At 37.6% G+C, this 23085-nt stretch overlaps 2 protein-coding genes across 7 annotated transcripts in view; one reads left to right on the plus strand and one right to left on the minus strand.

Moving 5' to 3' along the window:
• The first annotated feature begins 6636 nt into the window (after positions 1-6636).
• Positions 6637-23085, plus strand: part of LOC120291297 (2-carboxy-1,4-naphthoquinone phytyltransferase, chloroplastic-like) — a 44063-nt gene continuing 27614 nt past the window's right edge. Inside the window, exons 1-3 of one of the 6 annotated variants that reach the window (XM_039308492.1) lie at positions 6652-6773; positions 6871-6880; positions 6972-7098. In XM_039308492.1, coding sequence (XP_039164426.1) covers positions 7004-7098 — 95 coding nt within the window. In that variant the 5' untranslated portion in view covers positions 6652-6773; positions 6871-6880; positions 6972-7003. Of the gene's footprint in view, positions 6774-6870; positions 6881-6971; positions 7099-23085 lie in introns of all 6 variants that reach the window. The other 5 variants (XM_039308491.1, XM_039308490.1, XM_039308489.1 and 2 more) reach the window with 5 other exon arrangements.
• On the minus strand, positions 16213-19708 carry LOC104454708 (G-type lectin S-receptor-like serine/threonine-protein kinase At4g27290). Its single transcript, XM_010069623.3, is given in 8 exon segments — positions 16213-16683; positions 16772-16922; positions 17010-17247; positions 17347-17469; positions 17472-17556; positions 17648-17790; positions 18069-18188; positions 18307-19708. Coding segments are annotated over 8 exon segments (2445 nt in total). The 5' UTR covers positions 19583-19708; the 3' UTR covers positions 16213-16374.

Raw genomic sequence — 23085 nt, forward strand, 5'->3', positions numbered from 1 at the left:
CAATGCATTTCATAAACTTCAACCAACCATTCACTCCATTCAATCAAATGATACTTTCTATCAAATCACTTTTTAGAAGCGATCACTGCTCACCTAAGCTGATACATAAATAAATGCTCGCCTAGGCTGATATAGATAGATAGTATAGCTCACCGAAGCTGATCTAGATAGATAGTATAGCTCGCCGAAGTGGATATATGCTCACCAAAGCTGATATATGCATATTATAGCTTACTGAAGCTAATATTGATATGTCACACCTATCAACTGGCAAATTCACTGTTTCCATAATACCTGGTAAAAATAATAATGTGTAGATACACGGTAGGCCGAGCTAAAAATAAAATATCTTTACTTTATAAAATCACACTAGTTACATAATCTATAAAAATATTTTTTTATTGTAAACCGACACTCGATGATTTTCTAATTAAATATTGAAATTACTAAATTTTGGGATAAATACCCAAAATTACAATTAACACTCAATTTGCACAAATTAACATCCAAACAAATAAACCAAACATGCCATTGCAATCGGCATGAAATTTCGGTCACCAACTATTCCGTATAATTTTCAAAAAATAATAAATAATTAAATAATTACCAAAATTAATTAAATAAATGCCAACAAATGCCAAAAATACAAACTTAGGCTGGAAAAGCCTAATTAAATACCGAAATGGGCCTAGAAAATTTTCAAACCTATCTAGATAAATAATACAACCTATTAACTTACTAATTACGCCAATGTAACCACCTAACATGTATAAATGAATAATTAAATTGCTAATCCATTCTAACTAACCACCCAATCTCTAATTAGCCTAAACTAATCAACCATTAAGCATAATTAACTCCATAAGCAGAGTTTAGTGATTAAATTCACCAGTTTTGAAATTCGATGAGTTTACAATAACGAGGACACGAAGGCGGGTAACAAACTCCAAAGCAGCAGCACCTTTCAAGGCGCGGAAGCAGTCCAAAGCAGGCCAAACAATTCACGACCGGGCTAAAGGGGTTTGATTTTGCTCCTTGGGCTGAGAGGGCCGGATGGAGGTTGGTTGGTGCGGAAATGGTGAGAACAGGTTGGCGAGGTTGCTGTAGGGCTTGGCAGTGCTTGATGATGGCAGGCGGCTGGACAACGACCATGATGGCTCAAGCGACTTGCTAGACGAGTGAGCAGGAGTGAATGACGAAGCTGGGACGGCAGTGATGCATGAGCAGGCATGCAACTCGCGGGCGTGCTCGGGCGCGCAACGGCGGCGTTCTGGTGGTTCGATGGGCAGTAAATGACGTCGACAGTGGAGGGGGAGTTGCTGGCCGGATTCTCTGGTCTCTCAAGCTCTCATGTGACCTTAGCAATGGAGAAAGCATATTGAAATGGAGAAGATAGGGGACAATTGCCTTGGAGGGACCCAATTTGCTCCATCCTCACCCCTTTTTCCCCTTGGCATGACCCCACTAGTTAGGCTGGCTTCCTCAGCACACTTTGCAGCCACCAAGCTTCCTTAGGAAGTCATTGAGGTGGTCCAAAAGGTTGAGGACCAAGGGACTACGAATTTACATTTTCCCCAAAATTAGACCAAATCCTAATCAATTGAAGCCAATTTCGGCCCTATAAAATCCACCAAGGTATCCTCGACCAAATTGACATTTTTCCATGCCAATAGAACCAATTTGTATCTCAAAAACGCGATAAAAAATGATCTCCTGAATTTTCCGGACAAAACGGCCCTATTTCGACTTTTCGCCAAAAATCTCATTTTGCGAAAAATTTTCGAAGGATGAGTCGATGTTCCTAAAATGACTCATGACATAACAAAACTTTTAATTTCTAAAATTAGATTCAAATTTGCGGTTAATTTCAATTTGACGCGATTTTAGCATAACCTAGTCTACTGAATAGCTTTTAGAAATTTTTGGTGCAATTGACCCGTGATCGATTTATTTCGAGTCACAATGTACCTTTTTGATACATTGGAAACTCTTTATGGTTGTGAAAATCTCAAGGTTTCAAATACGGGTACAAGGTACTAAAATGACAAAAAAATCAGTCTAATGCCAATCGGCGAGAATTTTGCGATCTGGTGACATCACCCACACTTTGATCACCTATGTTAGTCAAAATGACCTATCTCTGATCTCTGATCAATTTTTAATTGTGCAGTAATGATCTCTGCAAATGAGCACGGTCGAGTAGTCGATTCCTGACTAGATTCTCAAGTCTATTACGTTAAAATCCCTTAATAGCTTCCCCAAATAGTCTAGTTATTTCAAGAGTGATTAGTTCAGATAATAGCACTATAGGCGCATCGATGAAATGCTTGATTTATTAATCAAAAAAAGAGTTGGAAATTTCAAGATTTCACAGATTTTGCCCGAAGATGTTGTGTGCATATATTCTCTGGTCTGAATTGTGGCATATATGTTTAGGACACATTCGGAAAGAAGCAACAAGTATCTGAGTGAAATGAATCAACTATGAAGTTAGGTGGCCAAGAAATTGAATAAATGCAAGTGTTGTGACTTAAGCAAACTACGAAAAGCATACTATGGTACAAGTATATGGGAAACCATATAGACTGTGGAGTTTATTCACTTGGGATATTTGTAAGCTGTCACAATTTCCTTCGAAGAAGAATGTTGGATTTATGCCAACAATTGTCGACCACCAGGACCTACATGTTTGTGTTGAGAAAGAACTTTGAAGCCATTGTCAGAATTAGGCAGTTGAGAGTTTTGATAAAAAATGAAACTGGTAAGATAATCAAGCATGTGTGGACTGATAGTAGCATTGATTTTGCATGGAGCTATTGAATGAATACCGCATGAATGCATACTAAAACACTATACTAGTGCTAGTAAAATCACAATAGGTTCCAGAGTTAATGAGCAAATCATTATTAGATATGACCCATAAAATGTTTTCTAGTGTTGGTATGCCGAAGAAATTCTTGGTAGATGTGCTTAGTACTTGGTGCATTTAGGTAACATTATTGATGAATAATTTCTTAGAATATTTTGTTGCTCATGATATGTTCAAGCGAACTGATGGTAAGTTTGATGGGAGGGGAAAATGTGCATATTTCTAGACTATGCACAAGCTGAGTGGGACTTTCTATTGTGGTGCTAGGAATTAAACTCACTGTTGTTAGTAGAAAAGTTACATTTGTGTGATAGTGTTTATGCGAATCTTGATGGTGCACAAGTTGAATTTGTAACTAGAATCTTCTGAGATAATGGGTGCTTGTGTGGTAATCGACCCAAAAGGTGAATGTAGCAAGATAGAACATCTAGAGCAAATAGTTGTTATAACTGTTGTGTTTGACAAAATGCACGTTCAATCTCTTGATAGATAATACATCAATAGTTTTTGTTTTATTTTGTATACATAAGCTTGTGTTTGAAAATACTTTAGGACCAGTTAAAGTTGCAAGTAGAGTTGGTAATTTAATGAGGTCAACAATTATGGCAAAGTTTTGATGTGGCTTGGATTTGGAAGATCTCTATGGTGATTGTACCCTAAGGGATTATAGGAGAGTAGCAATGACCAGGTTTTAGTGAAATGATTGTGACTTGATTCAAATGTCGACTCAATGTGTAGATGGTAAAAATAAATCTCGAGTTTCAGCCCCCAGGAAAAGTCTAAATTTACATGGGAGATATCCTATTTCGGATATCTGCCCAAAAAATCAAAAGAATGTCCCAATTGGATTAAGTTTCCTAACAAACAAGGAAATCACTTTTCTCGTTGGATACAAAAGTCGGCCATAAGTCTTCTAGTTTTGCTAGAGATATGCATTTATGTCCAATCATGGGTTTGGTCGTCAGGCAGTTGGTGCAAAGTGATATTCGTAAGTGTTTGGTTAAAAATTTATGATAAAATTTGTGAATTCTTCTGTGAGATCGAGAGATTTCAACAAGGAATTATGGGGACTAAATACTGAGAATGTCTAAGGGATTTGAATATGGTTATAATGTCCACTATATCGCCTACTTTATAGTGGAATCATGTGCTACTCTTCCCTTGGCAATTTGTGATTTATTTCCCTTTTTATCTGCTTCATTGTGCTGGATAGCTTGTCTTTCCGCAACAATTCTTATGGTAATGGTCTCCTGTATCAAGAAAATAAATAGTTACAAAACAAACATTTTTGTGACACAATTTGAAGACAGACATTAAAGATAATGAAAATAGTGTTTATCACTCGAGCGATCACTAGATTAACCAAAATCTGAGGTTAGCACTTCGGGCCTTTGATTTAAGTTATTTGTTCTAATAAAGTACATCTTGTCTATAACATTTAGTCTCACTTTTCATAGTCAAAGTTTAAGTGTCCATTTGTTTCATGAAAAGTAAATGATTTGGAAAAATCTTCCTGAAAATAATTATTTATATCACTTGAATTAATTAGTCAGTAAAAAAGTTGGGCATGAACCCTTTCAAGCATATGCATTTTGGATTGCTAGCAATGTTACAATTCCCATTCGTACCACAGAATGCTTAAGCGTCGCAGTCATCCGTTTGTGTGGGCGCATGCAGAGTCCAACGGCGTCTGGTCTATCCAAGGGAAAAGCTGAGGGACCCGTTCTTTAAAACCAACATCCACATGATGAACCTGTTCAAAATGTTGAAGTAATAGCAGATTTCCATTTGGTTGAAGACGAAGCCAAACATAAAAACCGGATTTTTGTTTTTTTTTTTTTTTTGGTCATAAAAACCGGATTAGGCGTCAACTGAGGGACCCGCTAAACAAAATGCCATTCCAAGGTTTCGGCCGGAAGTGCACTGCCGATCTGTCCCTCAGGATCGGCAGCGGATAACCCAAAGAATCGAGCCTATAACCACATTCAAAACCCACGATGTATAGGGACATTCCGTCTATTCGTTTTTAACAAATAACCACGTCGCATCATGTAGACAATTAGGCACTCATCAAAAGATTTCCAAATCTTCTTCCCCTTCGCTTAAGCAAGAGAAAGGGCTTGCATGGACAAACCCGTGGAGTAGATTGAACGGTTCAATGCATCATAGACAATGTAAAAGTCATTTCCTCTTTGTACAAATAAAGAATGTAATTGTCACTTATGTCCGAGGTGATGGAGTCTAGGGATAAGTATACTAGGAGAGTCATAATTTTCATACAACACTTACTTGAGTATCATAACTTTTTTTTTTCTCACTTGAGTACCATCGATGATTTGTCTCACCAAAAAGCTTACGTGGCATTAATTTGTAATTTATCATCCAACATAGCATGTCACAAAGTTGAATTAGCAATTGAGAAGGTAAACGTCTTTGCTTGAGTGTTTGGTTGAAGGATAGGAGAAGTTTTAATAATATCATGAATGATCGTTTCAGTGTCGCAAACATTTAGGATTATCAAATTTTTTAAAGTGATAGGAAGAGAGAGAGGGTTTGAAAATTAAAATGATGTCGTCTTCTCATGGAAGATTTTTAAGGAAACGGCAAGAAATGACAACGTTTATTATACTCTTGTTATGCTTGACAAAAATTTCCACGTTAGACTTTAGTATTTTATAAAAAATTTATCCCGGAATGGAAAATTAAGAAAAAAAAATCCATGGAGGATGATTTATCGAAGATGACAATCAAGTGATCAATTTTACATTAATATGATATTCAAGTAATCGAAAAAAAAAAGTTATGGCACTCAAGTGAGCATTATACGAAAGTTTTGGCACCCCTAGTGTTGATTTACTATCATAACCACATTCAAAAACCATGACATATGAGGACATTTGGTCGATTCGTCTGTATTAGCTAACCACGTCGCATCATGTAGACAATCGAGTACTAATTAAGAGATGTTCAAGTCTTCTGCCCCTTGGCTTAAGCAAGAAAGGCGTGCATGGACAAGATGAATAGTAGCATTCGGACACTGGTACTAATTCTCATATGACTAACGATCTAGGTACAATTTGCATCAACTCAATTAAGTGAACCATTGAGGTTTGGCCTAATGGCCATCCTTCTCTTATGAGACGGGGAAGGTAGGAGGTTCAAATTCACATTTTTTTAGGAAGGTTAGGGTGGGACGATTTAATATCAAATATGAGTTTTGACTCTTATATTTTGTAAAAAAGTAGTTTTAAGGAGAGTTGGAGTAGAAGTAGAGTATGACAAATATATATATACATACATATATATATATTAATTTTGGAACTTAATTCAATATTATTATTATTATTATTATTATTATTATTATTATTATTATTATTATGGGACAATATATCCTTACCTTTTTGGATATTTCTCCTCTCTTCTTTACTAAATAGCCTTACCAAATTTCTCAAATTACATAAACACAATGATAAAATTTAGCAATAGCATTGTATTCATAAGGAAGTATTTTTCCTTCCCCCCATTTCATAAGATTTCTAAATTTTATGTAAATGTAAATGAAAATCATGTTTTTATTCCATTTTGCCAAAAAAAAAATGACCTGTTTTATTTCTTTTGCATATGGATAGTCAAATTTATAATACGAATTTTACTCATAAATGACAATTGAAATTGAATACGAATGAGTCACGTGCAAATGCAATTATGCACGTGCACCAGCGCTCCAACATTATCCTCATCAGCAGAATTAAGATTACAGCAGATATGGATATGCTGCTCCCTCTCTCTGTTTCTCTTTCTCTCTCTCGCGCGCGCCTTAGAGCTCTCTTCGTCCCTGCCCTGTCTAAGCTGTCCCGGACATCATCTTTTGAGATTCTATGTGGCAGAACTAAGAACCCAAACGGTGAGTCGAGCTCTTCCTACTCTTCCATACTTTCGGTTCTTGTTCTGATCAAGTGCCTCTGTTTTGTCATCTTCTTCATCCGGCCACGTTTGCCAAGCGTTTTCCTGGTATGCAAATTTCAATGTGGAATTCATGGGAATGCGTGTCTGCTTCGTATTGCTATATCGAATAGGTGATCTTAAGACAGTTTGTTTTCAGTAGGCAGTCGCAGTTGGAGGAATGTCTCGTGAATGATGCTGATGGCTGCCTCTTTCTGTGATGTCAACCTGGGCTGTGGTCTTCGCAAGCTCCATGACTTCCACTCAACCCGGAATGGGAAGACAAGGTTCCCTTTCCTCTTCATTTTGGCTATACACCCCGTGTGGCTGTTGAATTATACTTTTGAAGAAAGTCAATGTGTTTTGCTTCCCATGGGACGTAGAACTATTTAATGTTGTCTATGGATTATCATGTGAGGAGTTGGACATCCCTTAGTTTTTGGATGTGAGTGACGGTCTGATGACCAACCATCCTCATCATAAAGGAAACAATTTGGTGCTAACCTTATGCGGAAGGATGTTGGATGCTAATCCTTTGGCCGATCCAAGTGTTGTTATCATGTATAATTGTAATCCTCCATGACCCGTCAGAGGTAGAGTACTATATACTCTCATATTTAAGTATTATCTCTATTGCAGGAGGGTAGTACTTTCACAGGGGGAAATAGAATGACCTTCCATGACTGGAATCTTCCGTATTGATTATATGAAAGGACAAAAGCAACCAAATCAGAAGCTTCATTTTTACTGTTTGAATGAACTAGTAATGTATCGATGAGTTTTGATCTATATCCACATTTACCAAGAAACTTCCACGGCGGATAGACATTGGCGATTCTATATTTGAGTAAAGCTTATGTGATCTACAACTTAATAAATGTTTCTTTGATATGTTGAAAAACTGTGCTCCTCTGTTGTGATTGCGTTGTTTTTTCACTTGGTTACTTCACTACAGCAGGTTCTACATCCACTGCTGTAAAGATATGAGATACTTTCCCTGCATTATCAGTTATATCTTCTCATCCTTTCATACGTGTCAGTTGGGGAGCAAGGATGTTCTGATTCCACCTGATATATGTGGAAAAAAAAGGTGGAAGAGCAGATACTAGTCAATTTCATGATGTCACATATGCTCTTTCTGTAGGTCTCATGCGCATGCCCAAAATCTATGTTCCTATTCTAAGCAGCATATATATCTCAAAACACTAGACATTAAGCAAGTGAAAGTCAAGCGAAGATTTAAGCTTCGCCAAGCTTCTTTTGGGAAGAATGCTCATAGTTCTGAATTGGCAAAAGAAGATGATATTTCCATGGCAACATTGATATGGAGGGCAATCAAGTTGCCAATTTACTCTGTTGCTCTTGTTCCTCTTACAGTGAGCTTTTCTATACTCTAGAGATGGATTTTTCTGTGCTTCATCGATGATTACTTGACAAAGAAGCCTCTATTTTGTAGTATTCACTGTCTAGCACAAGCTTGACAAACTTTGTTAGACACACGTAGAATGAGAGCCTTCAATAAATGCTGAGTTTAGCCAATTTTCTTTTGCATCGGCATGACGGAAGTACAGCCTAGAATAATGAGAAGTCGATGGAAGGATGCCGGAAGATGAAAGAACATAAAAGGAGTACAAGTTTTGGTGTATGGTCGCTTCTCTCTGTGGAGATACATATTCTAAATTCTGATGTGGATTTCAAAAAAGAAATTGAGTATATTGCTACACAACCGCAAATATTACCGTCAGAGGGGTCCTTTTCTTACTAACGCTTGTAAATACAGAGATCTATAAGGTCAGTTAATTCAGTCATTTGCAGGTCTGTCATAAAAGTAATTTACCGGAAATACTGGGTTTGAGAGTGTCCTTAGGGTTAATGGAACAAAAAATTTAAATGGTGTAACATAATTCTAGCTTAATGAATATGACAGTAATTTTATATGGCCTTCCCTCCCTCTCTTCCCCTGGCTTCTAATATTCCTTTGACATTCTCTGTCCTTGGCTATTTTAGATGAAGTGTGAAGCCCACAACCTTTTGGCAGCCTTTTCAATTTTGTCCCGCATGACATTGTTTTACTTTTTTACCTCTTTTGAATGTTCTATTGCTGGATTATATCTTTTGAAACAGATTGGTAGTGCATCAGCCTATCTGCAGTCAAGCAAGTGGTATGCAGCGGCTAAAAGGGAAATATTGAACATCTTTCGCATTCAAATCCGCGGATATAGACCCAACGTAAACCATCAAATGACAAACCAAAACAACCACATCAGCTCTCCCAAACTTATCCCTCCTTCTCCGTCTCTGTCTCTCCAGACCTCTCTCGCTCACTCTCTCTCCCTTCTGAGGGCCACGGGCCAGCGCCTATGGCTTATGCCATCGGCAGCTTACTGGCCGGCTTGGCCCCGATCTGCAGATCATGCTGCCGTCTGCCCTCGCGATCCTCTGCCTCCTTCTTTGGTTTGTACGTTTCTTTTCTGCAAAAGCAAAGCCAGCGCGAGGGCGTGAGGGAGGAAGAAGACCCACGCGCGGGCCGGGCCGACATGATAGGAGATGGGCCGGTCCCTGTGAAAAGAAGAAAAGAAGGAAGAAGAGAGATGAGCCGGCCCACACAAAAAGAGAAAAGAAGAAAGAAGAGGAGGAAATGGAGGGCCGAGCAAGCCCAACCCCTTGCCCTAATTTTATCTAAGGTTTAAAAACTAATCCCTAATTTTCTACACAATTAAGTACGGTAAAATTTAAGTGTCAACAAGTATCCCTAAAATCGCCTTTCACACTCAATCTCTTTTTTTAAGGTGTATCGTATGTGTAGAAGCGAATCACAACACATTTCCATTGCCGCGCAGGGTATAGGTTTGGGAGAACTCGTGTTCGTGTAGATTTCAAACTCAATGCGAGGTGATGACGCCTTTGGTGGACATGACCTTGAGTGAGAACTCTTGAGCAAATATCCCTAAACACTGTCCCTCCCAATGAGCTTGCGGAGGGCGGGTCGCGACACTCGTTTGCATCAAATAACCATATCGTGTCAAGTAGACAATCAGAACGGGTTAAGGGATTTTTGAGTCTTCCGACCCTTCATAAAAGCGAGTGAAAGGGCTTGCATGGACAAGGCTGGAGGAGTGGATTGAACAGTTCAATGCATCATAAACAGTGTAAAAGTCATTTCCTCTTTCAACAACCACGGAATGTCATTGTCACTTCTGTCACGAGGTGGTGGGGGCATTGGGATAAGTACACTAAGAGTGTTATAACTTTTGTACGACGCTCATTTGAATGCCATAACCTTTTTTTTCGTTTACTTGAGTGCCATCGACAAGAGTCAACGTGGCATTAATTTATAATATATCACTCAACATGGCATTTTAGTAAGTTGAAGTCAACACTTGAGAAGGCAAACAACATTGCTTGAACGTGTGTTGAAGGACAACAAAAGTTCTAATAACTTCAAGAGTGATTGTTTCATAGCTATAAATTTTTAAATTTATAATATATTTTTAAAGTGACCACTTAAGTAACAAGAAGAGAGAGAAAGAGAAAGAGAGTTTGGAAATGACGTCGTTTGAATTTGAGCAACTTCTATCCATCTGAGTCGCTCTTTAGCATTTTTGGCTCCGGTTTGTTAATTTTGTATAGTAGATCTATCGACCCGGACATCTAGGGCATGCATGACAAAATTTATGTTTCTCGATTTCTCTATTTCTCTGTTCCCTAGGAACAGGTTTATAACAGAAATCCGTTTGGTAACGCAATTTGATTTCTCTATTTCTGAAACAGATTTCTATTCCGAAATAGAGAAATTAAAGAAACCAAAAGCTGAAATTTTTAACTTCTCAGTTTTTGAAATAGAAATCAGAAACTGAAATCAAACCATATAAAAGAACCTTGCGCTTTCTTGCTAACTTAATTCACTCATAACCACAACTTCACAAATTATTGCTAATTTTCTTTTTGCTTGTGTTATTTTTATTTTTATTTTTTTTTTGCATTTTTTTTATAACTTACTCTTTAGGATGAAAGGCAATCGAATGGTCCCCAATTTTCAAAAACGACCAAAGTTCTTAAATGCTTACTTAAAAACAATGAGGCTCTTTCCTCCTAGAAAAAGCACGCGCATGGCCAATTGAAGAAAAAGTTCTTACGTAATAGATGAATAAAAAACGTGCCTAAAAATTTAACCTTATTTTTTTTACGGATTCAAAATTCTTGCAAAATCAAAATAATTAGATTGTTACACAATCTTGAATTTTAATTTGAATGCAAGAGATTCAAGAGAATCTCTCTCTTTGCTATGCAAGGGCCATTAAAGGTTTATTGAACAACAATAAAAAAATTAGGGATGAGCAACTGGAAATTCAATTCGAGAATCAAAATAAATCGACCTTCCTCCGATTGGTTCCTAACCATAAACGTTACTTTATGGTAATATTCTCATATATTTCTTTACACCATTAATTTTAATTTGTTGATAATCTTGTATAATACTAGTTTTTGATAAAATGGCAAGGTTGTATAGGCGTCATTGATGTCACCCATATTCATGCTTCCGCAGTACTTGTCTGAACCTACGTAGGATGAGCTTGCAAATGATACATTGACCGAGGAGGGAAACCAAATAAATACGCATAGGAAAACGATTGCTAATAAAATGGCAAGGGATAATAATATGCCGGAAATTCCATGAAATTGTATTTTCAATATTAGTATTATTTCTACTATCATTTTGTATTTGAGGATTTCCTATGTTGTTTTAGTATTATTTCCATTATTATTTTGTATTTGAGGATTTCATATATTGTTATTTAATCAATTTCTATTCTTAGAAATAGAAATTTTGTGCTGTTATCAAACAGATTTCTGTTTCAGAAATAGAAATTTTGAGTCGTTATCAAACGGGTTTCTTTGCTCATAAACTTGTCCGGGGAATTGAAACATAGCAATAGAAACTACATGATTCTTATGTTAAGATATCATTATTTTGGATCATCCTTGTTAAAATATTTAAATAATAAACAACATATCCATCTATTAGTATAAGCTTTTAGAATAATTGGATATAATCCCACAAAAACTTTCATGGTATCAAAGCTTGAGGTTCTGAGTTTGAATATTTTTAGACCCCATTTTATTTCTCAAATTTAATTTCTACACTTAATACTAGGCAAAAGACCAAATTAAGTATAAAAGGGAGTGTTAAAATATTCAAATAATAAATCATGCGTTCAGCTTAATTTTTTTTTTTAAAAATGTGTCCCGCAAAATCTCACAATCTTGATGTTAGACAATAACAATTTTGTACACTAGAGATAATCAACCAAGTAAGGATTCAATTTGGTAGAGCAAGACAACTAGTAACGCACCAGATAAAAGATTAACACTAACTGTCGACGTCCCTACAGATGAAAAGAACACCACCGTGGCATTTCCTCTGATGAATGAAAGCAATGTTTGTTGCAGTGAATTTTTAGGAGAGTACTCTGGGGTGGACCGGAAATTGTTTCGGGAACTCCGTGAGGGTATATGAGAAATCCCAAGACTCCAATTGGGCTATATCCTACATAGCACCGATACGGACACGCGACACGCGACACGACACAATACGACACACCGACACATCATTTCTTAAAATATAGAATTTCGACACGTTTCAACATGTTATATATTAAATATATTTTTATGTATAAATACATATTTAAATAATAATAATAATAATAATAATAATAATAATAATAATAATAATAATAATAATAATAATAATAATAATAATAATAGCATAGAATTAATTTACACAAAAAATATTAAATAATATCATTCATTATTTTAATTTGTTACAACAATACATAAAACTTAGAGGAAAAAAACATTATTTAAAGAAAAATGCAGAAATGATATTTTTAAATTTATTTATTTATCATATATATCATTTTTTATTACTTCTTTCATAGTAAAAGACTTTTAAAAAAACTAAAACAATTATTAAAAAAACAAAACTGAAAAAATAATTGACCCCGTGCGTGTATATTTATAGCAATTTTATACTTCTTTTATTACTTCTTTTGTGTATATTTATATTTTGTCCCCTCAAGTATTAGAAATTTTAAATTGACCCCATGTGTATTGGAATCACGTGTCGAAATTCTGGACTCGCGCGTCGGAGAGAGTTGACCACGTGTCAGATTTTTCAACACTCGTTGATCGCGTGTTGGATACGTGTCGGAGTGTCGGACACGATATGAAAGCTTCCGGAGAGTGTCCGTGCTACATAGGCTATATCAACAAGGCAGTGAACATGGATTCAAGCTTACAGATATTAACGGCGAATCAGTATCCGCTGTGCCCGCAGCCGGAACGAGCTATGGGCATGGTCTGACACCTGGACGGGCCTATTGACCATCCTCATGCAGAATGGAATTGGTGGCCTTCAAGTGCACCTCGGCTGGAAGTGGGTCGAAGTCGATCCCATTCCAAACGCCTTTTTGGCCAACACTGGTGGTCACCTCGAGGTACATAGATAGGAATTAATGTTTCATCTTTCAAATCTCCCCCATAAATTTTGCAAGAGAGGTCCAATTTGTTTCAAATTTTGGTGTGTGAAGTGTAAAGTGTGCCTTGGTTTATAGATGCAGATACGACAAGGGTCTTCATGGAAGGGACATTGTTATTACACATAAACTATGGTACATATAGTTCTTCTTGTTACCATAAAGCTTATTTGCAACTAACTTTTTCTTTTTCTCAGCACTTTTCACGCAAGGCTATGAGCAATGGGAAATACAAGAGCATTCTGCATCGAGCTGTCATGAACAAGGCTATCAATCTCTCTATCTAGTGGACCGTCGCTAGACATTGTTGTCATGCCAGTGGAGCAGCTGGTGGATGGTGAGAACAACTGAGCCGTGGACAACTAGATGAAGTACAAGGATTACTTGGAACTTCAACAGAGCAACACACCAGATGGGAAATCGGGCCTAGAATGGGTAAAGATATAATTTTGTGCAGCTTGAACTATTAGACTGTATTATGTAAAAAGTATACGTGTGACTAGGTTCTCCTTCTCGACTGTTTAAACTTCTCTAGAGTGTTTTGACAAAAAAAAAACTCTCTGGAGTGCAACCTCATAGAACATTTAATATAATGTGATGCAAGGTACAAGCGCCCACAGCACTCATGAATGTGAACTGATCCTTTTTGTAATGTAAATTCTTGATATAATAAATGGAAGTGACAACTTCATAATGTTAGATTAAACACCATCAGTTTTTTGTGTTGTACCAAATCATGATGGTTGGTCAGCAGGAGCTAGCAGATTTGTCTGTCTAGATTTTACCGGAAATGGTCATTTAATTAGGCTGAAAATCTTGGGTACTTGCCGTAACTTGAAGAACTTGTTTTGAATATAATCTCCTCTATGGAATTATTGAACCAGTTAGGCTGAGGCAATGCGCTCTACTCGAAGCATCATAACCACAGAGGCATCCCGCGGGCCTATGATTGGGATGGCTAAATAACTGGACCGATGAAATCCGAGTCTATTCAGTATCGATGGCATACTGAGAGGGTTTATAAATACAACATTCAATTATCACACAGAAGTATTAGTTCTTGAAGCAAATTTAAGCATAATTCAGATGTTTCAGTAGAGGACTCACTATGTTCGGACAACTCCCTTAGTCTCTATGTTTGGTTCCTTCCCTCTCATTACATCAGAAACATTTTGGTGAATCAAAGTCCAATATCTTCATGTTCATTGCAATATCAACTAGAATAGCTCCGTTCTCATTGCCTTGATGATAGTGAACTATTTGGGCCAATCTAGTGATTGCAATGGGTTGTGCCCATTGACTACAGTAGCAAGGAGGTCAATCAATCTCATTCCCACCCAATTCCTACTTCTTTATGCATTTTCCAACACCTCTATGCTGTGTAAGATTTCAGTGCTTATTCTGTTCGTCTAGAGTCCCAAAAATGGCTCTTAAGATGATACAAGAATCTTTCATTTATAGCCAACAGTTTTGGGAAGTAAATTCCTTTTCCTTTTCCCCTTTTTATAGAGGTGAGCATGGTCCATGTTGAGCCGGTCTACTTCCTAACCCTAGGACCAACCCGCACAGTGTTGATCCTCAACTTTTGGGACCAATGACTGACCTTATTGAGCTTGGGACCGAGGACTGGACCGACCTAATGGGTTCGGTTCGGTTTTAGGATCAACCCAAGACTAACCAATAATTTTTTATTTAATTTTGTACTCCTTAAAAAAAAAACGACTGAGGATTGGACTGACCCAATAGGTTCGGTCCGATTTCAAGGTCAACTTAGGACTAACCAATAATTTTTTATTTCATTTTTTGTACTCCTTGAAAGGGTGACCGAGGATTGTACCGATCCAATGGGTTCGATGATGAGCAAGGTCAACTAAGAAAAGCAAGCAGTGAGGGTCGAGTGGGGTGAGCGTCGAACAGAATGAGCATGGAATGCCGGGCAGGGAGCAACGAGCCAAGCCAACATTGGGTGGCGAGCGGCACGAGTGACCCAAAGCGAGCAAAGCGAGTGTCGAGTGGTGAGCGGATAAATTTTTTATTTGATTTTGGCAAATTAAAAACTAAGTGAACAAATAAGACAAAAGGAACTAATACTAGAGGAGGATGCCATAAGGAGTTGTCTATACCTTTTTGGATGCCGTGAGGACTCCTTACAAAAACATTTTCCTCCTTCGTAAATTATGACTATTAATACCGTAAAAAACATTAAAAATCTAAAATATTAAAGAATAATGTAAAATTACTTCCTCGCTAAATAGCTGTTTAATGTTGTTGACATTTATTTTAAGGTTTTCTTTATATAAAAAAATATAAATAAATATATATATATATTTAGGGTTGGTCCGAATTGGATCAACTCGAAACTCTAAGACTAAGAGGATCGACCCACACAATACTAGTTTTGGAATTTTAGGACCAAGGACCGACCCAGTCTCCTTAGAAATTGGACCAGGACTAGCGAGGGTTGAGCAGGGTTGAGTCCTGGACCGCTGCTCACCCCTACTGTTTTAGGTGCATTTGAGCTTGTTGATGTCACCGTAATGCATGATGTGATTTGAAGGACATGGTTATTTTGGCATGATAGAATAGAAGAAACATCACTGTGCAAACCTTGATAGAGCAACGGTTTTAGTACTGATTATGATCTCACTTGTAGTTATGCCCACTTTTTCCCTAATTTATATTTTTGTCGATTCAAACTGAATCAAACATTGAAATATTAAGGATTCTTTCAAAAATGCAAGTTTACTTCTCTAAGTTCACCGATATTCTTAATAAGGTATTCAAGGGTTTCTTTGCTAGAATATCATACCAAGAAAAGACCCTGAAATTTTCACTTTGTGGTCCGTGTACACATTCTTCGTTTTCTGACTGGAATCCAGCAAATTTTGGAAGAACAAAAGGCACAATCTTTCACATGTCCCCGTAAGGTCTTTCAATTCCAGATTAAGAGACGACTCTCATACAAATGCCATGATCCTCTCGTATTCATATGGGATCAATATAAACATAATTGAAATTACAGAAATATCATCGAGGCAGTAAATGTGAAATAGTTATTTCGTTGGCTGAATATTTCTTATGCCTGCTGTCGCTTGAAGAACTTGCTTCGGATGCAGATGTCTCCTCAAAAAAACCAGGCTGTTTAGGCTGAGGCAATGTGCTCTCACTGTTCAACATCATAACCACAGATGACATCTCTGGTCTATCGTGCGGATTATTTTGAACACACAACAAAGCCACATGGATGGATCGTAAAACTTCCACGGGGTTAAATGTGGATGCAATCAACGGATCGACGAGCTCCATAAACTTTTGATCTCTTGACAGTGTCCAGGCCTGCATTATTGTGTTAGTCATCTAGAATAAGAGTAGAAACTAACTGAAGATAAATAAGCAAAGAGATCTGATAAATCTTTACGCTTACATATCCAAGAAGGCTTAAACGCTTGTCACGATGATTGAAACCTCGGTTTCTTTTCCCGCTCACGATTTCCAGTACTAAAACACCAAAACTGAAGACATCTGATTTTACGGAATAAAAACCGTTGATGGCATACTCTGGGCACATGTAACCACTATGCAAAGAAGTCATTGAAAGGAATGATTAGTTCTTTGAGCAATTGGACCAAAATCAGTGGAGATCATTTGTTAAGAGAACTCACAATGTTCCCACCACTCTCTTTGTATTTGCTTCGCTCTCGTTACCTCCGAAACTCCTCGCCAAACCAAAGTCTGATATCTTTGGATTCATTTCGTTGTCGAGCAGGATGTTTTCAGCTTTCAGATCTCTATGAATAATTCTTAATCTTGAGTCTCGGTGAAGGTATAGAAGCCCCAAAGCTACGCCGTTGATGATAGTGAAGCGCCTAGGCCAATCCAGGGAAACACCCTTCTCTTGGTCTGCCAAATTGTAGGCGTTATGAGTTATGAAATGGAAGCTTCTTCACTCTTTTTTTATGACAAAAGCAATTAAAATGTAGGGACTGGAGCGAATCAAACCGAAAATGAAACAATCCAAGCTTCGGTTGGGCAAGAACTCATAGATCAACATCATTTCATCTGCTTGAATGCAGCATCCCAGAATCTTGATGAGGTTTCGGTGTTGAAGTTTGGCGATGTAGCGATTTCGTTCTTGAACTCAACCTGTCCCTGCCTAGAGTTTTCCGAAAGCCTCTTCACAGCAATTTCTTGGCCATTCTTCAGAACACCCTAAAAGATAGAAGTTTTTTGGCTCCTTTTTCGATTGTGCATTTGGATATGTACGAGCAGATTTAGAATTTCAAAAAATGAGAATAGTCACCTTATAGACAGCTCCAAAGCCTCCCTCTCCGAGTTTGCTGTCTTCAGAGAAGTTACTCGTCGCGTTCACTAGGGTTGTGAGGTCGAACAAAGGTAAGTCTAGATCTTCACCACGGCTTTGATGGGAGAATCCAAAGATTTGTCCTACAAGTAGAAATTAGAGTAAATTCATCAACTAAAGAAAATCATAATTGAGGTTTAAAATCCCAAAACAAAATTCAAAGTGATACAGATTTGGTTCATTTATATTTTTCAGGCCACTTGATTGAAATTTTCAAAGAGGGATGATCTGACGAAACTTTGCATTTGATGCAGAGCAGCAATATTTAAAACCTATGCTAACAAGATCAAAAAACAACTCTTGTGGATCAAGAAAGGCATCTTGAGTGGAAACCGTAATTATCTGATAAAAACGACTTTACCATCTCTCCTATACTTTATGTAAAAAACCGTGATGCCGAGAAGAAACACTGCAGACAGCACGGTGCTGACAATGATGCCCGTGCTTTTCTTTGTGCCAGGATTTCTGCTGAAACTGCCGCCTTGATACACATTACAATAAATTGAAAATAGAAGTCAGTAAGAATCTAACAGCTATTTCGAACTCATTCTCTTCCTTCTGTCATCATGTCGAAAGTAACTCAGGTTTTGAACACGTACCGACTTCTGATGCAGCCATCCTTAAGTAAATACCCTGGATGTTCTCGTTGACCTGTCTGATATCCATCAGGTCACCGAACCAAAGTAAGCATCCACTTCCTTGCCCTCTAATATCCAAGTTTGAATAAGCCGTGCATGAGCAGTTCCTCAAGCATGTCTGCTCACATTCTTGAAGGTTCATGCTCTTGTTGAACCACGATTGCCTCGTGTCAGGCAACTTCACTTGGGTGTACTTCAGAAATTTATCTCCTCCCGGGCAATTCAGTTCAGTCCTCCGGACACACCCGTTTGACCAATCCCCAAATTCCCATTCACTCGGGTATTTGGGCACAAACCCTGTCAAGCACATGCACTTTGGAGAGCTAGCAATGTCGCAATTCCCATTCCTTCCACATAAAGCATAAGTGTCACAGTCATCTGTTTTAGCAGACGAATACATTATCCAACCATGTGTCCGGTCTACCCAAGTGAAGCGCTGAGCCATCCCATTCTCATTTAAAACCAGCATCGATGGGATGGAACTGTTCAAAAGACTGAAGTAATAGTAAATTTCGTTTTGGTTGAAGACGAAGCCAAAGCTATAAACTGGATTCGGCCTCAACTGAGGGTACCCACTAAACCGAATGCCGTTCCAAGGTCCTGACCTTGACTGCACTACTGATCCGTTCCTCATGATCAGCTGCGGATATCCTGAAGAATCAAGCCTAAATGTGAAATCACCCGGGGAAGGGTCATCTGTGCTTTTCCATGAGGTCAAGTACCGATCCAGGCCTTTCGCTCGGTCTATACCAAGCTTCATGCCAGCCAAAAACGAATTACAAGGGTGATCAAAACTCTGCCAGATTGCATCAGCCAAGTCATTGTCATTTCCTTCTTTTATGACAAAATTGGCAGAATCCAAAAGCTGTGCAATTGGATTCTGGGCCGATCTCAACACATTGGAGGACCAGACGACCCCATCGGTATGGTTCAGGAGAGTCAGTACACCCTGAGGAGTGAGCTTTAGGACTCCTGAAGAGTCTTTCAGGGGATTTTCACGGTTTGCGACCCAAACCACCATCCCGGGTGATAGCTTCTTGTATGATATGCCCACATACCGATTCTTGGAGTTGCTGGGGCTGAAGAATCCTAGCTCAAAGTTCCCGCCAGCAGAGACTATCGTTTGGCCATCTGTGATGTTCTGGCCAGCTGATATGGAGTCCAATGCATAGCTTAGCTGCAACACGAGGGACATGAAGCACAAGCTGCGTAGAAGAATTGGAAAGCGTGACTCCATAGATGTTGTTCAGTTGATACAGTGCTAAACTGACTTCTGATTCAGGAGGAAATTAAAGAGGAGAGGAAACTTGGCTGGTTAAATCTTCTGTCTGATTTTGGCCCATTTGGTTCAGCATTTCTAAGGTATTTGGTTTAGCATCTGGAGATGTCCTTGGCCAAATGCTGGCCTTTAAAATGCTGAAAGCCCAAAGCATTCAAAGATTTCGGAAATGCAAGTCCATCTCTACCATTCATCCATTGACTTTTTTTTTTTTTAAACCGATCATCTTCCCCACACTCCAACCACCGTTGATCAGCGACGGAGTTTCATCAGATTTTATTTTTATTTTAAAAAAATAATAATAAAAACCCTTTACAAATGTTGGGTTCACCTTTTTTTTTGTCATTTTTATCTTTTGACAATTAATAGCTAAATTTTTTATCAATATACTAGAATGATCATTAATTAGCGAAGATGACTAATACTATAATAATTAAAAAAAAAATATTCAAAATTGAAAACAAACATAAAAGAACCCTAAGCCAAAAGTTGAGCTTTGCATCTAATCTATAATCAAATTCTTTTAATATAATTTTTAAATAAATTTACTAATATATATCTTTTACATTACTCTCAACATGAAAATGTAAAAAGTTATATAGTTATTATTTTTTTTTTTACAATTTTAAAAATACTAAAACTAAAAAACTTAATTTTGTCAGACTAAAGGGCTTTTCAAATATATATTTACCAAACAGTCTTACATTTCCCTAAAACACTTTTCAATTATAATTTACCAAACAATTTAACATTTCGAAAAACTCATTTACCTCAAAGGTATTTGCATTCTTCCAAGGGCATTTCCCCAAAGCCAAACCAAACAGGCCCTTTGTCGCTCCATAAAACAGGAATTGGCCGCAATGTTGGACCTAAACCACGTAAAATCATAATTAAATGATGTGCAAGAGCAAGAGTTGATGAAATTAGGACCAAGATTTTACTATTGATAAACCGGGATACAAACGACATTTTCAAGCTCAGTGGCAAACTTGGAAACTTCAACATGCGTTGCTCGGATGGACGACAATTACGCAATGAAGATTTGATTTCGTATTCGCGACAGCAAGAACAGCAGAGAAGTGATCCGCTTCTATGGCGACATCAATGGATCTATGCCTGGAGCTTAAAATGTTGGGTGGAGGAGATTATATCGGTAAAATAACAAAGAGCCGCTTTCACCTTAACAGTATAATACTGATTAGTTGGACTTTAAGTTGACACCTTTATACCAATAATTAACTACTAATTCTGTTTATCATAATCTAACTTCAAACGTGCTCAAGTTGCTGTCTGTACGTTGCCCTTTGGAAACCCGCAAATTTTTTTTTGTCATTTTACAAGATGCCGGCTCCCATCCGTCAGAATTGGGTTAGAGGTTGAAACGCGGCTGTCATTTTAAGTGAACGGCGGTGCCCTCACGCTAGCCGTGCTACACATAATTTATTGAGAAAAAGATGACTATTCTTTTGACATATGACGGAGACATTTGCCAAAATTTGCCTATTAAATCACTTTTAATTTCTTTCTCAGGTTTGTGCGTAGCGCATAGGAAATTTGTGGACTGTGAAGAAACAGATATATTAGTGACATCCAGATACGGACCTTCGATTTATTTAATTCCTGTTCTAAAAAACTACACCTGGTCTATAATCTCCGTTTTCATTTTTCATGGTCAAGTCTGCGATTGTTTCCAAATTCTCTTTCACCGTCTCAATACTTGATGCCTGAGAACAGACGGAAATGAGAGGATGGAAAAGTGAAATGTGGACATGCGATGTGCTCTTCAGGGAAACTCGAAGATTCTCTCCCTGGGGGGAAGGGAACCTGATAGGAGCAACTTCTTCATGGAGCAAATGTCAGAACTAGAATGCATAAAGTCATCGTGGGACATAGAGGGGACTAAAATATGTTCCAGAATTGAATTTTTCTTGAGTAGTCTCGAATTTGGTTGGGCGTTGGTATATTTCAAAATGTGATGTTCCAAAGGCCATTTAAGATGCCCTAGTAATGATAAGAAGAACTGTATAAGCTTCAAGATGAGAGTGGCGGATTTTGCTCGAAGACATTGGGTGCATATGTTCAAGTATCTGAATTGCATCATATATGTTTGGGACATATTGGCGAAAGAAGCATCAAGGTTCTGAGTGAAGTGAATCAATTGTGAAGTTATGTGGCTGATAAATTGAATTTATGCAAGTGCTGTGACTTAGGCAAACCGTAAAAAGTGTATTATATTACAAGTATTAGAGAAAGCATGGAGATTGTGGAATTAATTCACTTCGGTGTTTGTGGCTGTCATGATTTTCTTCAATGAAGAATGTTTGATTTATGCCAACGGTTGTTGATGGCGAGGACCTACGTGTTTGTGCTAAGGCATAAGTTTAGAGCTTTGGTTGAAAATGAGATTGATAAGATGATCAAGCATGTGGGGATTGATAATAGCATTGATTTTTACTTGGAGCTGTTGAATGAATTCTGCTTGAATGCATAGTAAGGCATTGCACTAGTGCTAGTGAATCACAATAGATTGTAAAGTTAATGAGCAAACCATTACTAGTTGAAAGTTGGTATGCCTAAGAAATTCTCAATAGATGTGCTTAGTACAATGAATTACCTGGTTTATAGATCCCATCGACTGCTATTGATGTTGGGCTTCCATATAAGTGTGGTCAAGTAACATTATTGGTAGTTACGTTCTTTGAATATTTTGTTGCTCTTAAAATGTTTGAATGGTAGGCTATGCACATGGTGAGCAGGGCTTTGTGTCGTGGTGCTTGGAACTAAACTCATCATTGTCAGTAGAGAAGTTGCACTTAACAAATCTCGAGATAAGTACACCAAAAGTGCAAAAATTTATGCATGGCGCTAACTTTAGCTCTAAAAATTTTTACTGGCTCATTTAAGTGCCAAATCAGAGGAAAAAACAATCACTTAAATGCCACGGCAAGAAATTCCAACTAAATTGATTATGTGGCATTTATAATTAAAACTATAATATGACTTGGTAAATTTTTTAAAAACTCTAGTCTATATGGCAGGGTTGGCACTAAAGTGATCACTTTTTAATAACTACTAGTAATGAAGTGATCACTACTTATAACTTTTAAATGACCTTATTTAGGGGTTATTTGCTGACTAGGCATGCTAGCGAGTCATGTAGGACTGAGAAATTTATAAAATATAGTCACATCAGATTCCGGTGACTTAGATCGGAGCTTACACTTAACTGTTTTTTTTTAATTTAAAAAAATGTGATACTTAAGTGATAAAAAAAATAAAACTTTTGGCACTAAAGTGTATGTCGTACACAACTTTTGACACTTCTAATGTATTTATCTCGACAAATCTCCAATACTTCTAAGATTGGTTGTGGCAGTGTTTATGTGAATCTTGACTGTGTACAACTCAAGGTGAATTTGTAACTAGAATCTTCAAAGATAATGGATGCTTGTGTGGTAATT

Source organism: Eucalyptus grandis, chromosome 3, assembly GCF_016545825.1.
Source record: "Eucalyptus grandis isolate ANBG69807.140 chromosome 3, ASM1654582v1, whole genome shotgun sequence".
Taxonomy (NCBI): Eukaryota; Viridiplantae; Streptophyta; class Magnoliopsida; order Myrtales; family Myrtaceae; genus Eucalyptus; species Eucalyptus grandis.